Genomic DNA, 15240 nt, shown 5'->3' on the forward strand with positions numbered 1-15240 from the left:
CCATCAGGACTCCCCATCCCAATTTCCCTATCATTCTCTCAGCAGCTCCTTGTTCCCAGTCTCCTTGCCCAGCCAGTTCCAGTCTCCCACACCCCAACTTCAGTTTCTCTCCCACCCACTCTGCCAGCCTCCAGTTTGTATCTCCTCCCACCAGACTCCTTGTCTTAATCTATTCTCCCTGCCCCTCCTGTCTCCCCATCCTCTCTCTGCATTCAAATCAGGCAGCGTCCTCCACCATGTGTTCTTTTAGAACAGAGGTGACACAGGCTCCCTGCTCTCAGTTCTGATGCTTGGCCTTGCAGCAGCTCAGAGCTCCAACTACAGGGAAGTTCTGCTCAGCCCTGGGCTGGAACAGGCCCAGTATAGATGGAACCTTCCATGAATTTAGCTGCAAATCTCTAGCAAGTCTCTACTGAGCATGTGCAACCTGCAAATTTTCAAAAGCTTATAGCTTGGCCAAATGTGGGCAGATTTTCATGGGAAAAGCAAGAGGCACACCCCTGGCACAAAGGCTACCCCCTGCCAAATTTCAAGACCCTGCTCCAAAGGATGGGGGCACTAGAGCCTCTCAAAGGAAATGTCGACAGAGGTGGTTTTAACATGGGCAAGACAACTAATTTTTCTTGGAAATATCAGAACCTTTTTGGCTGAAATTCCCTCTACCCCCTCCCCAAAACAACAACAAAAACCCCAGCCTAAGCCAGACACCTGGAATAGAAAAGCCGGTAGATCAAGGGAATTTGTTACCATATCAATGAAATAAAGTTTTTTAAACTACCAAAAACCACATTTCTTATAAAAACGTTCAAAACGTAAAACACTACACACAACCCTAGTATTTGGGACATCACCTGACTATGTGCTTCTAACTTGCCCTCAGGCCTCTGAACCACGACATGTAATGTTAGCCTCAAAGTGCAGCAAATTGCTCCAGGATCCCTTAAAACGCAAATATTTAAGCATGGGGGGAAACTTTAGTCCACCAGGACAACTCATATGCATAAAGTTAAGTCCATGTTTAAGTGCTTGCAGGACTGGTGGGATCTAGCTATCATCTGCTTATCACAGGGATTCCTCAGCTGTAAACGGATACTGACCTCCACTGATGAGAAGTGTTCAATAACAGCGAGGTATTATTAGCGTTAATGCTACCAACTAAGTGATACCGGAGAACGGATACGCAATCATGGACAATTTCAAATCAGTTTTATTTTCTTAAATCAGTGTTATACAATTTAAAGCCCCAAAAAAAAAAAGTCACACAAAACACAAATAAAAAAAAAAAAAGTTGACAATCGAGCATTACCTTATAAAGAATAACATCATACACTTTCTCACAAACCTGAAGATACGTGTTATTAGACTGAGGTTTCTTGAAATCTATTTAAGACGCTACGTACAAACGCTGCAACAAGTAACAAACCCATAACGATAGTGAATAGACTAGATTAGCAATTTCAAATTTTCTTTTCTTTTTTGCATTCCTTATTGTCTACAAAGCAATAAATATTATTTTTACCAAAAAAAAAAAAAGTTGGATTCACGCTACATGCATTTAGATAACAAATAAAGTCACCAAAGTGATGGCAAAAGAAATCATCTGTCTTTTTTTGTTTTGTCTTTTTCTCATTGTTTATTTATTTTTTAAATCCGAGCACAGTGGTTAAGTTTCAAGTATTGAGAAAATATATGTAATATGTACACACACACACACATATATATTTATTTATATATTGGTTGAAGATCTGTAAACCGCTTTTTTTTGGAGCAATATATATTTATATACGTTGAATGTGGCCAAATTTGATACATTCAAGTAATTAAGTACAGCTGGAAGGTTAGTGCTGAGCTTGTCATGAATACGGATCGTACACCTGTGGCATAAACACGAATCCTGGGATGCAACTGACTAAAACTTGGCAATAAGCGATTAAGTTTGTGGGGTATCCATGGCATTCAGTGTGAAAAGCACACGTCTGCTGGGAAGTCTGTCCTGGCTTACTGTTTCCACACTGCATCCAGGTGAACGTACTACACTCGTTGCATAGCCTATTGCAGGACTGGTGGCGATCCTTTCCGAAGTGGTCTGCTTCTTGTTTAACATCTCCAGCCACAGGTTTGTTTCTATTTTAGGAATAGGCGCACACAGCCACCGCAGCAGCAGGCTGTGAATGAATGAAACAATGAAGGCCTGATACTGAAGTGACACCTCACGTAATCAAACTCCCCTGGAAAGGGGCGGGGGTTTATTTACTTTTGTGTTCTGCCACGAGAAGCGTCCATCTTACCACAGACGAAGCTGGTTCACACGTCAGAGTTGTTCCTTGCATAATATTTTTGCCAAAGAGTGTCATACAAAAACGTGCAAAAAATTACAGTGGCAGAAAGAGAGAGAGAAGTAATGAATATTTAACCACTACGTGCAAAATGTCATTAAATCCCAAAAGCTAAGCCCAAAGTTCGCATTTCGTCCACGGAGGTTACTTTTTCCACTCAGCGCTAACAAAAATACTGCCATGACTCTGATAAATTAAAACACGCCCGCGCGCACACGCACACACACACAGGCAGCCAGATTTTCCCTCACACTCACACTCGCAGCATCCAAGCCTCAACAGGTCTTCAACCGCCCACACCCACAGGCCTGTTTGGCTACACAGTCTCTTAAAAAGAAATGCTGAAGGTAACTGAACACTAAAAGGGTTGGTTGGTTTTATAAAAATTAAGCAGCAAAACAATAAAAAAAATGCATTTTCGGTTGTAAATATTTAAGATCTCAATGTCTGTTCTTGAGCTCTTAAAAACCATGGAGCTTTGTACTGACGGTCCTTAAAAAGAACATTTAAATAAAAAAAACTCTTGGTACTGCAGGATTTCAAGTCAGCTTTGCCTGGCACGGAGGGGAACAGCACATGGACCGTGTGACTGCTGTTTGCTGCACATGCACAAGATACAGTACAGTTAAATACATACAGTGACACACACTCAATATATTGATACATATTCGCCTGAGGAATATGTATTCATATAGATACACACACGTAGTGCAATAAAACCACGAGGAACAAAAGAACAGCATTCCCAGCAGTCGTGAAGTTCTGGGGTCACCGTGCGATGCAAAGTCAACTTGTCAAAGTTCCCATAGTGTGTAAAGTGCTTCTTTGATTCACAAAGTTAGTGTTTTCGGAGGGCGGGGGGGGAAGGGTTATCTAACCAACAGCTGAAAGTAGGACAGCATGGGCGCCACCTCCTGTTGGATATGTACCGATGGGCCAAGCTGTGCAGTCAAGGGTCTAGGATACTGACCCCACAGGGGGAAAAACCATCAGGGCTTCTTGTAACGCTAGAGTTGTTTTTAAATATATATACACAACTTTCTTGTCCTTGGTTGCTCCCCGTCCAGGTAGGGATGTGACCCGCCTCCTCATGCTTGGTACAGGGGAGCCTCCTCGGTGGTGACACGGTTCCAGCGTTGCTCAGGAAGTCTTTCGGAAGGTTGCAGCTGTCTTCAGCAACGCTCCAGGAAAAGAGATCCAGCTTCCCCACCTTACTCCTCTCCGCCACACAGGAAGTGCTCCGTGGCAGGATATATACAAGAAGGGCGAGTGTGGAGAGGGAGCAGCTGCAGGTCAACAGCAAGTTCCTGAGTGCTTGGCTATCAGCGGGGACGGGGAAGTATGCAACTGGCCTGGAATTCTACCCTTCTTAATTCACTGAACAGTCCACCTGAAACTTCCTGCTAACAGTTCAGCACATCCACTGCCAGCAATGGATGCAGCACTAAAATACTCCGGCTCGGAGCAGGAGGGCAAGGCAGCAGCCTTGTCCTTTGAAGTGGAAGTGGGAGGAAGGGAAATTCTATCCTTCGCCCCCTCCACCGAGAGGGAAAAACCCTGCATCTCTCCTCTGTCTTCCCCCAGTTTATATGGTGGGGAAGTGCTTGCGATCGCTGCTGTCATATGTCCCCCAAAAGAGAATCCAAATCCCTACTGCGGAAAACCTTCCTGACGATTACAAGTAAGATCAAGCAGTTTGTCTTCCAGGCTCCCCACAGCCAGGGTCCTCCTCCACCACTGCAGCAGGCCATCGGAAACGGAACGTGATCTGCTGGCGTGAGGTTTGCAGCAAGCAGCACTTTTAAAATCACGCACAGATCCCCGATAACAGAGCCGACAGCCGGCGTTCAATACACATCTTACCTGTCCGAGAGAAAGGACACAGGAAATCAGTCTCTTGGCCTCCAGCAATATTAAAGCTAACAAAATAAGGAGACATATACACTATCAGATCCTCAGCTGATGTTAATGGGTGCAGCTCTGTTAAGTCAATGGAGTTACACCAGCTGAGTACCTGACTCAAAACGTCCTCATGCATAGAGGAGCATGAGAAGTGGGAATCATTAGAGACTCCAGAGAACAGTACTTTGGACACTGTCCCTCATAGGGACGTTGAGTTCTCAGAAAGAAAGGGCCCTAATTTGCCTCTAAAATCAGTGGGGTGGTAACTATTTAAATCAAGGAAGTGGTTTACGCCGTAGTGAGGATGGCTCAAGATCTCAACCATATTTGCCAAGGCCCAATCTGGGGGACAAAGAAATCAGGGTCTGATCAGACCCTTATGGAGGCAGGAAGTTCAAAGTTAGGTGGGATTAATTCCTAAAGCTTCAGGCTCAAGATTCTGAATTCCTGATGTAAATCATTAATACTGGTAGGTGTGTGTAGCTGGGCTGTACATTTGGATCTAAAATACAGCCGGTCACACTCTAACAAGAGACGCAAGAGAGATTGTCTCATTCAGGAAGCTGTGAAATAAATTGGGTTAAAGAACATATGCAGTGTTGTTGTAGCTGTGTTAGTCCCAGGATTTTAGAGAGACAAGGGGTGAGGTAATATCTTTTATTGGGCCAACTTCTGTTGGAGAGAGAGACCAGCTTTCTGGGACTACGTCTACATCACAAATTAATTCGGTATAACTTACGTCGCTCAGGGGTGCGAATAATCCACTCCCCTGAGCAACGTAAGTTATACCAGTGGTTTTCAAACTTTTTTTTCTGGCAAGTCTGGAGCCAGTGCTCAGGGGAGGGGCAGAGCACGGAGCCCTGTGGCCTCCCTGCCTAGGAGCCAGACCTGCTACTGGGGCGCAGCGCGGTGTCAGAACAAGTAAGGACTAGCATGCCTTAGCCGGGCAGCACCACCAATGGGATTTTTAATGGCCCGGTCAGCAGTGCTGACCTGGGTCGCAACCTGCGGTTTGAAAACCACTGAGTTATGCCATCCTAAGTGCCGGTGTAGACAGCGCTATGTCGGTGGGAGAGCTTCTCCCGCCAACAGCTTTAGCTACTGCCTCTCCTGTCGGCTTAGAGCGTCTTCATCAGAAGCGCTACAGTGGCGCAGCGGCATTGGTGCAGCTGTGCCGCTGTAACGGACGTAGTGTAGACATAGCCTCAGTTTTAAAAAAAGTTAGTGACTAGATCTCTGTTGGGGAGAGGTGCCTTTCAGGTGGATTAGCCAGCGAGCTAGGTCTCTGAATAAGTGATACGCTTGAGACTTGATGAGAAGTGTCTGCAACGCCATAGCATTCCTTAATAATCCAGTCAGTGCCTACCATGCACTGTTAAAGCAGCAGTCCCCCCCCACCCCGTGCCTTTATTACCACTTCAGATCAGCCGTTAAAGTTATTATTTAACTGACTGATTGCTTGCGGGCTGGAATTCTCTTCTTCCTTAAGGTATCTAGCTTCACTGAACACCTAGGTGCTGATTAGGACAATGGCACCGCCCCTGCTGAGGAACAGGTGCAATCTAACTGGCAATTTTTGTGCCTCCAGGGGAAGAGTGTAGTTGGTGGCTGTGCAATTCCCCTGCCGGGAAGCCAGCTATAATGGTTTTGCCATTGCAGTTAAGTTGCCAGATTTAGCTCTGGTGAAAGCACAGGCAGAGTTGAATTTAACCCACTCTCTTGCTTTTTGACATGGTACTAATTAGACTTTCCCCGCTGCCCTGGTGTGCCGAGGCAGGTTCTGTAACTGAGCCATACTGACCAAGGGCAGAGAGAACGGGCTCTGTGTCCACGCTAGCTCAGTGCTCTCAGAATGACACCCAACCCTCCGGCCAGCGGGACGGAGTGTCCGCTCACAAGGACAGGGGAAGGGTGCTAACTGGGAGGGGTCTGTTTGTCCTGGGGTGGGAAAACTAAGAGGGCTGGTTTGTTCTCTGAAGGATACAAAGAGATGGGGGTGGGGGGGACAAAGAGACTGCGGGGAAGGGGCCACAAGGAGGTCAGAGTTCAGATTTCAGCATCGACTGCTGATGAACAAAACCTGTCTGCCACAGTCTCAGTCATTTCGGGCTCCATGGTTAATGGAGGGGAGGGAGGATTTGGCAAAGGGTTCACAAGCTGACCCGGGGTGTGTCTGCACTGCAGTCGGAGGTCTGATCGCAGCGTGGCTGCTGCATCATTACTGCTGCTTTTAGCGGCACTAGCGTGATCAAAGCTAGCTTGGGTGTAACCGACACGAGCTGCAATCACACCTCTGCCTGCGGGGGACGTACCCTTAGGCGTTCATTCGGAAGAGCTGCCGCAGCCCTGATTGTGTCAGGCAGTGACCTTCATGCAACAGCTACTGCCGGTTTGCTGTCCCGAGTGACCAGACTAACAGTCCCACCTAGGAACCAAACCCACAGCTTCGCTTCTGCCAGACCCATGTCCTGAGCCAGCTCCTTCACACAGCATTACAGCCCTAGCAATCTCTCTGCTGGGGCGGCAGGTCCTTACGGCAGCGTCCTGCTGCTCTGTAAGCGGGAGGCAGGTGGCTGAGCAATGAAGGAGTTATTCCAAACAAAGACATTTTTGGTGCGTCTACAAGAACTTAGTCCTGGTGGAAGGAACCCTGGAGACCGAGACTCTGGATCCACCAATGGAAAAATACACAGGGCTCTAGTAAGAAACCGAGTGCCCAGCTGCTCACATTTATTGATGTTCTCGATGTCCCCCTGCTCCGTTATGATGTTCAAGAGCCCCTCCATCAGCAGCAGAGCCTTCTGGTACCTCTGTGCGCAGTCCTCCCTGTGATGGAACATCTCGTCCAGAGCTGCAGACTGCACCTGTGTGCAGAAGCCCCCCCGCGTTATTCTGTGCAGCATGAGGGTAGCATTGAGGGCAGCATTGACAGCAGGGGCAGTATTGAGGCTGCACCATCACGCCACGCTCAGCAGCATGCGCACCGAGAGCTGGGCGCCATTTCATAATCGTTTATTCACCCCAAAACGCCGTTTCGGTCAATCCAAACCCATCCACGAATTTGTGCCGAGTTTGCCGAATAGTTTCGAGGGGACCGAAACATCGAACTGGCTCGATGGCGTTGAAAAGAAATGTTTTGTTTCAACGTCACCAACGCATTTCGGGCCGGAGCTACAAAACGGCCGGAGGAGGAGGACAGCACAGTGGCAATTCAGAGCCCCAACGAACGGCCACGGGGCCAGCAAAAGAGAGTCAGAATGACTCTAGAGCCCCGTGGTTACAGCACCCACCTAGGATGTGGGAGACCCACATTCAAGTTTCCGCTGCCATAACTGTGTCATGTTTTTTTAATAAAAAGTGGAACAGCTTCACCGAGAGAGAGGAATGCCTGCCTCAGAATGCCCCATAGCTCAGTGGCTTGGGTACTCCTCCTGGAACGGGGGAGATGCAAGTTCAGATCCCTTCTCCACATCAGGCAGAGAGGGGAACTGATCCTAGGTCTTCCCACATCCCAGGTGAGTGCCCTAACCACTGGGCTAAAAGCAGGGCACCATCACCTCTCCATGCTTAGTCCTCTTTTGCTTTTGTTAAAGTGTCCCAGATCAAAATAAAGAATTTCGAGTCGTAGTCAAACAAAATGTTTCATTCAACTCAACTCTAAATGTTTTCTGACTTTTCAATTCGCTAAACATTTGTTTTTGGTTTATCCCAAAATGAAACATGTGTCTGATTTTTCTGAATTGGCAGCAACTGAAAAATCCATTATTCACTCAGCGCTACGTATGTCCCTTCCCGGCCCTCCAACGCGCAACGAGCCAGGCGTGAAAACAACCTGCCAGCACCCTGTATGTGAGCTGTGACCAATCATGCCGAGCCATGATGCATGCCGGACATTGCTCCTACAGGGCTGCGAGATCTTTACCATCTGCACGGCGTAGCTGAAAATGAGCTTCTCTGCTGTGATGCTGTTGATCCGATCCATGAGCTTCTGTTTATCCAGGAAGAATCTCTGGAGTCTCATGTTCAGAGAATGGCAGGCCGACACGCTGGATTTATAAAGTTCGTTCAGCTTCTTCACAACTAGGGCAAAAGAAACAAAAATGTTCCTCTCCACTTCCTGCTTTGCCTCTTTCACCTACTCCCCACGCTCCTTGGAGGAGTGTCTCAAAGGTGCTTTGTTTAAAGCAAAGCTTCAGCCGTCCAGCAGCATACAGACTGGGACATGCCCATCACTATCATGGGCTTTGACTTAGCCTCGTGCAGTAGCTTCAAGGCTCTTATATGGAGATACCCACACATGCTTCTAGTTCCCCTGCCACCAGCTCTAGTTTTGTTTCTTTTAGCTGAAACAAGGTTTAGGCCAGGGGTTCTCAAACTGGGGGTCGGGACCCCTCAGGGGGGTCACGAGGTTATTACAGGGGGGGGTTGCAAGCTGTCAGCCTCCACTCTAAACCCCGCTTTGCCTGCAGCATTTATAATGGTGTTAAATATATTAAAAAGTGTTCTTAATTTATATGGGGAAGGGGGTCGCACTCAGAGGCTTGTTATGTGAAAGGGGTCACCAGTACAAAAGTTTGCGAACCACTGGTTTAGGCAATTCAACGTGTGTACTTTGCCTCACACGCCACTAGGAACAGCAAACACTCCAGAAATGGAGCCTCTCTGATCCGATGGCTGGTGGCGTGATGCAAACTTGCCTCACCTATGGTAGCTGATGGAGCCTACAATGCCAAGAGTGGTTGAAGCAATGGAGTGGAGCAGGGATATATCAATGATTTGCTGAGCAGCACTTTACTCCCTGCCAGGTGAGCCTGACCTCCCTTCCGGCAGGGCAGCTAGGATTTTAAGGCTCCAGGACTGCGTGATGGAGAAGAGCAAGAAGAATTTATGTAAACGTTACTGTACGTGGCCAGCAAGCACAATCCAAAAGGGTGTTCAACGAAGCAAGAGACTGAGCCGCTTTTAGTAGCGCGGATACACGTCCTAGACTAACCAGGAGATTTTTCGAAGGCACACAGGTCAGCCTGCAGAGCTAATGGGACTTGGTGCCTTTGACGGTGTCCCCATAATGCCTACATTCAACTTTACATGTTAAAAAGGGACTGTTCATCACAAAGTAGTGTGTCTTTCAAACTGCTCTCACTTCCTCATTTACTTTGAGACCCTGAATTCTAAGCAGTGCTTCGTGGGGAGAGAAGGAAGAATGGAATAGCTTGCCTAATTCCCAATGCATTTTGGTGAAAGCGCAGCTATACATCTAGAGGCTACAATCTGCAAGGGACCTAACAAGCATCTGGGAAAAGAGAGGTTAAGACTTCTCTATAAATGCTCAGAACAATTTGTTATTCAGGCTACAAGGACAGCCGTAGCCTTGGCTGGCCACAGCTTCTGTAAACTCATTCCAATTCTCCCTGAATATGTTCTACTTCAGAGTTTGGAGACTGGTCTCAGAAGCTCATCCTCGGTTCTTAGAGAGCCCGGTGGACGACCTGAGTGGCACCAGGCAGTGGATGATGTACAGTAACGTACAGCGGATTTGGCACTCTGAAAGCTTCAGCCTCGGTCATCTTCTCTTTCAAGGGGAAGTGAGAGTCAGTTACAGAAAATCCACGGAGTGGAGTAAAATTCCAGCCACCGGGATTTACTGATGCCGTATTTCCTTTGGCCACTGCCCTATGCCTGAACAAAACCCAGTGCAGCTAGAGTCACTGAGCAGGGAGAGCTGAGCGCTACGGCCTCTGCGGGGAAACTGCTCTGCAAAGGCTAATTTGCACCCAGGGGCTTTCTGAAGCTTTCAGCCACTGAACAGGAGAAGGTTTTCTAAGTGGCAAGGAGGAGACGTAGCGGCGTGACTTTCCATTTACACGAGTGGAAATTGTGTAGCTAAGTCCCTACAGAAAGCCACTGCAGAAAGAGAGGGTGTACAGTTATTGACAACACCCCCCCTAATGCAGAGAGGTGATTTTCAAAGGCACAAAGCATATTTAGATGGCAGCCAATGGAGGATGGGAGTCTAATTGCCCTTGGTGCCTTTGAAAGACTCCCCCAATAGCATCCCAATGCTAAGAAAAACCCAGCCACTAGCTTTGTACTGACTAGTGGCCGCCTTGTGCGATGGCCAGAGACGCGTAACACGTCAGAACCAACGGAAGGCCATGACAGGCTGATAAACGGCTTCCTATGTTGCCATTGGGTATTGTTACTTCCGGTGTTTTTGTTTCTTTCACTTGAAAGTCACGATCGCCAAGAAATGACTCAACTTGCCAAGTAAGCACGCATTACGAATACACACAGCATGTAATTAAGTTGCACCCCCATCACGTATAATTAAGCACCTGTGTAGAGAGACGGGCCGAGATATTCAGATCAGATGCCTTCTTTCTAACTGCAGTGAGGATTCATACAGCGGCACGAGGGAGAACCTGGGTTCTTGCATAAACTGAATGTCACGGGAGGAACAGGTTCTTTGAGGTGTATGGAAAGCATCCCTGAGGATGCCAGCAATGCCAGGAGGCTCATGTGCGGATAACTTTGCAAACCGAACGTAATACTTGGGAGAAGGTGGGGGAAGAGAGGAGGCAGGCTGCTGGCACAGAGTGGGGCTGCGTGTGCGCGCTGGCAGAGGGTGGCAGCGTGTAAGGAAACTGCCAGCACAGGTGGGTGGAGCGGGGCAGAGGAGTGCGAGGAAGGCTGACTACATGCATCAGTGGCGCTCACTATTGAGTGTGAGGCCACTAGCCGAGTTCAGGGGCGATGGCTCATATATGTGGATGGGGGAAGGGGCAGGCGTGTGCACGCATGTGTAAAAGCTGCTCCTCTGGGAGCTCCAAAGAGGAGGCAGCTGGTTATCCACGCAAGTGATCCCAGACAGCCTGCACTGTGTTCACCTGGGGCACTCAGTATATAAGAGAGAGGGTCGGAACTGGCTAGCAGGATGAACTCAGCACTCTGCTCTTACTGCTGAAGTTTCAAGGCAATGCAGCAGGGGGCGGGACACAACATCCTCATTCCAAGCTCCTTTCCACAGCTCCAGCATTCCAGACGGGTCCCTTGTACTTGTGCTCAGGGGCCCTTACCTTGTTTGACAGTGGAGGAGAGGCACAGCTTGCCTGCCTTGATCTGTTCTATGGCCGTCTGCAGGCCCGAGGACAGCAGCTCCGCTACTTTCAGGTACAGTACCAGCTGTTCTGCATAGCTGCAAAAGAAGCACATTTCAGTGCAAGCAGATCAACGGGCTGGTCGGTGTAATTATAGCACGACCTCTACAATAAGTGTCCCAGAGTGCTTTCCAAATGCACACACCAGGCACGTGGCAGAGAGAAGCAACGCACAGCAGCTAGGGTGCTTTTGGGAAAAGGTCAAGGAATCCTGGCTTCTCCCCGGGCCTTACCTCCATTCCCTGCTGAGAAGGCTGATCTGGTCAGCCACCACGCTCTCCTGAAGCTGGTACTCAGAGGCCACCGAGCTGCTCATCTCGCTGGTGCTCCCTTTGATGGTGGCGATTTCCATCACATAGTGGACGAAGGCAAGCATGAAGCGCAGGCTGCGCAGGATGTCCGTGTGCTCTTGCTGGAGAAGGAAACACCAACACAGAGGTTACGTGTAGGATGCAGCGTGTGAGGGAGGCAGGACACATTAGCAACAGTGCTAGCACACGGAGGACTCATCTCTGGGTTATGAAAGCAGAAGCTGAGGATGTAATTCTTCCAAGGAGCTGTTGTTGTGTCTGGGCATGAAATCCCTGCACTTGGACCCAAGCCCAGACACCAATCCTCCTCCTTCACAGATTAACGGAGCACAGCTTCAGGCCACCAGTTTACAAGCAGTTCCCCAGAGAAGCTGGTGAGTCAGGCTCCCAGTAACAGGCTAATCTTCCAATAGGAGTTTTCCTCTCTGTGTGACTGCTTAGGAATCCATCAAAGCCGAGGGGAGTTTCTGTGAAGCCTAATGCTTCTCGCTGTCACTGGGGCAAGCAATGGAGTGATTGAGAGCAGAGCTGGGCACATCCGGAAGTAACTAGCTTGAATGCCTATGTATGTAAACCCCACAAATACTAGCCTCACACCAGGCTGTCAATACAACACAACACCCCACTCCTTAGAGTCTTCAGTCTGAGTCGACACCGTCACGGAACCAACGTCTCCAGAGTTGCTTCCTATTTCAGGTCAGGAGTGAGGCCTGCTGACCGGGCAAACTTGTCCCACTGCTGCCTGAGCGCCTGTTCGGTGGGTGAACCGTGGCCTTTGGCCTCCTGGCTCTCGATCCAGCACCTGGAGCTACGAGGCACCTGCATTTAATAGGGGGAAGAAACCCCACAGCAATGGGCTCAGCTCAGAGGGGCACTTTCCCATTTCTTGGGGCGTTTTACTGAATAAACCCTGCCCAGGATAGCCTGAAGGCTAACTACTCATAGGACCTGCAGTAACTATTGGCTCTTTGAGGTGACTATAAAACCTGTTAGAACTTCTCGCTGGAACTCCTCGTGGAACTCCCTTTGTGGTATTTTCTATCAAAATGATTGGAAGAGCTAGCAGGTCTGTCATGCATTCAATGGAGGCATGCAGTGTCGTAGTCGTGTGGGTCCCAGGATATTGGAGAGACAAGGTGGGGGAGGGGCCTATAAAAAGACATCACCTCACCCACCTTGTCTCTCTATTCATACAATGGGTCAGTCCTTCTCTCAAAGCGGCAGGTTAATGCCCTTTAGTCTATGAGTTATGGGCAGCCATCAAAGGGAGAAATACATCCTTCATATTGAGCAACCAATTCTATAGCTTTCTTTATCCACGCATCAGTTCAGCTTGATGGTTCAGGGGTTTCATACGTACATGGCCTCCATAGCACCTCAAAATCTCCAGTGTCTTTACCCTCACAATACCCCTGTGAAGTAGGGAAATGCTATTATCTCAATTTTACAGATGGGGAACTGGGGCACAGAGAGATTAAGTGACTTGCCCAAGGTCACATATGATGGAACAGGAATTGAAACCAAGTCTCCCAACCGCCAGGTTAGCATCCTACTCAGTGGACCTTCCTTTCTCTCTACCCATAAAGAGCCTATGGTACTTTCCAGCCCTGCCATCAGTAATCATTCAGAACCTCTCCTGCCCCAGTCCCCAATATGTACTTTGTTTTAGCACTGCACATCAAACTTTTAAATACAGTCCTGAATTTGTCTCGTTTTCCCCTAAAGGAACTTTTTCAAAGAAAAAACATCCACTTACTTTTTACAACAAAACCTGAGATAAATAATAGGTTTCAAAATGCCAACATTTCAGTGTGCTGTAAAAACGTCAGCAGAAAGCATCTGTGTGGAAAATTTGCCAGGTTGCCATTCCGGACAGATTCACAGGGCACAAAAGGGGTTACAAATAAGCCAAAAAAGCTGGGTGCCAGGGAGGTTTTGCAACATGCGAATGGATTATTAAAGCCTGCATTCAGCAGAAATGAGGACCAAACCAAAATGACTCACTGCGGACATTTGAAGCAGAACTGCACAGCATTAACAAGATCAAGCTGACATTTCCTTGGGAAGATTCTGTTCAGGCCTACAGAGGAGGAGTGGCTGCCACATTCCCATGCTTCTGGGGCTCTTAAGGTGGCAGGAAGTTCAGTTAACTCCCACAAAACATGGATCACATCCATGTTAAAATCTCAGCCGCACGACTCTACAGAAAACTTAGCAGATGAAACCAACTCAGTGCACACCTGACAGCTCAAGTCTCATTTTTCTAATTTTTTTTTTAAAAATGGAACCATCAAACCTTAATTCTTAAACCAACAGGCACAGGTCTCTGCATGTAACCAGAGGACAATTTTTTGATATTGGAGTCAAGGCTTAGTTGTAATAAACCTTCCATAGTCCTAGATGAGCTTCCGTAAGATTATGAATAAAGATGAAACCAGGCCTTAGTTTTTCCCCTCACTCCACAGCTCCACTGCAAATGGATAACCTGACTTACATATCAAATGCACTTGGGCGGTGGGAGCATTTGCTATGCTTCCAGCTCCATTCACTGTGGGGAAAAAGGGGGTGTCTGGCTGCCTTTCAACTTGACAAAGATGATTCAACAGCCTATTTTGTTGGTTCAGAGTCTCTCTCTCCTGCTATCAACACAAGCATCCAGTTTATTTTCTTTTAGGTGCTTTCATCGGAGATTGTATCGCTAACGGAATCCACAGTGCATGCAGAAGACAGTAATGGGATACATTCAATAGCTTGCTGGCTGGATTCTGGCTAGACATCAGTAACACTATTTTTTTTTTCTTTTAAAAAGAAACAACCCAGACTTTCTTCACAACCAGCTGATTTTCAGTCAAAGAAGAACGTGCAATATTGAGTGCGGTTTCCAACCTTCAATTTCAGCTTTAGAAATGGCAAAATTATACCCTCCGTCACTCCAGTAACCAGCTACAAGGACTAAAAAGTTCAGTAACTTTGTTCCTTCCCAGACAAAGAGGACCAATATGCTGAAAGCATTTTTGACTTATTGAACTTTATGGGCCAGATCTGGTGTAAACTGGCCTTGCTCCCTTGCTGAGGGTCTGACCCCATCTGCTGCCAATATCCAATATTTTGGATTTGCTTTTGGTGATTCGCCCCCTCCCCCAACCCCTATTTCTGTTTTAAGTCCACAGGCTGTACCCACCTCCATGAGCGTCTCCTCAGGCAGTTCTGGTGCCTCAAATGTAACTGCCCCTTCCAGATTAGCTGCAACAGGATCCACAAGAGTGTACCGGAGACTAGATGGAGCTTCCATGGCATCCCCACCAGCTCCCACCAGCAAGTGTCTGCCGCTGAATGAGCCTCCTGAACTCAGAGAGCTTGAAGAACCCACTGAGAAGAAAAGTACACATGGCAACGACTTAGACATTAATACCAGGCAGAACTGCAGCACAGCCATTGCTTAGATGATGTACAATCCCCTCCACCACATAGACAGCCTGCTAGGAAGTGGAGTATTGGGTTTCTTGATTAGATGCCTAACAAAGAAAGCTGTAG

At 47.9% G+C, this 15240-nt stretch overlaps 1 protein-coding gene across 2 annotated transcripts in view; it reads right to left on the reverse strand.

Annotated features, from left to right (window-relative positions):
• Nucleotides 1-1189: 1189 nt before the first annotated feature.
• Nucleotides 1190-15240, reverse strand: part of ULK1 (unc-51 like autophagy activating kinase 1) — a 101097-nt gene continuing 87046 nt past the window's right edge. For both annotated transcript variants that reach the window (XM_054006583.1, XM_054006584.1), the window contains exons 23-28: nt 14888-15075; nt 11629-11807; nt 11315-11433; nt 8161-8318; nt 6967-7102; nt 1190-4199 (exon numbers count right to left, since the gene is read on the reverse strand). In XM_054006583.1, the coding sequence (XP_053862558.1) occupies nt 4144-4199; nt 6967-7102; nt 8161-8318; nt 11315-11433; nt 11629-11807; nt 14888-15075 (836 nt within the window). In that variant the 3' untranslated portion in view covers nt 1190-4143. The remainder of the gene's footprint in view (nt 4200-6966; nt 7103-8160; nt 8319-11314; nt 11434-11628; nt 11808-14887; nt 15076-15240) is intronic.

The sequence above is a fragment of the Malaclemys terrapin genome, chromosome 16, assembly GCF_027887155.1.
Source record: "Malaclemys terrapin pileata isolate rMalTer1 chromosome 16, rMalTer1.hap1, whole genome shotgun sequence".
Classification (NCBI taxonomy): domain Eukaryota; kingdom Metazoa; phylum Chordata; order Testudines; family Emydidae; genus Malaclemys; species Malaclemys terrapin.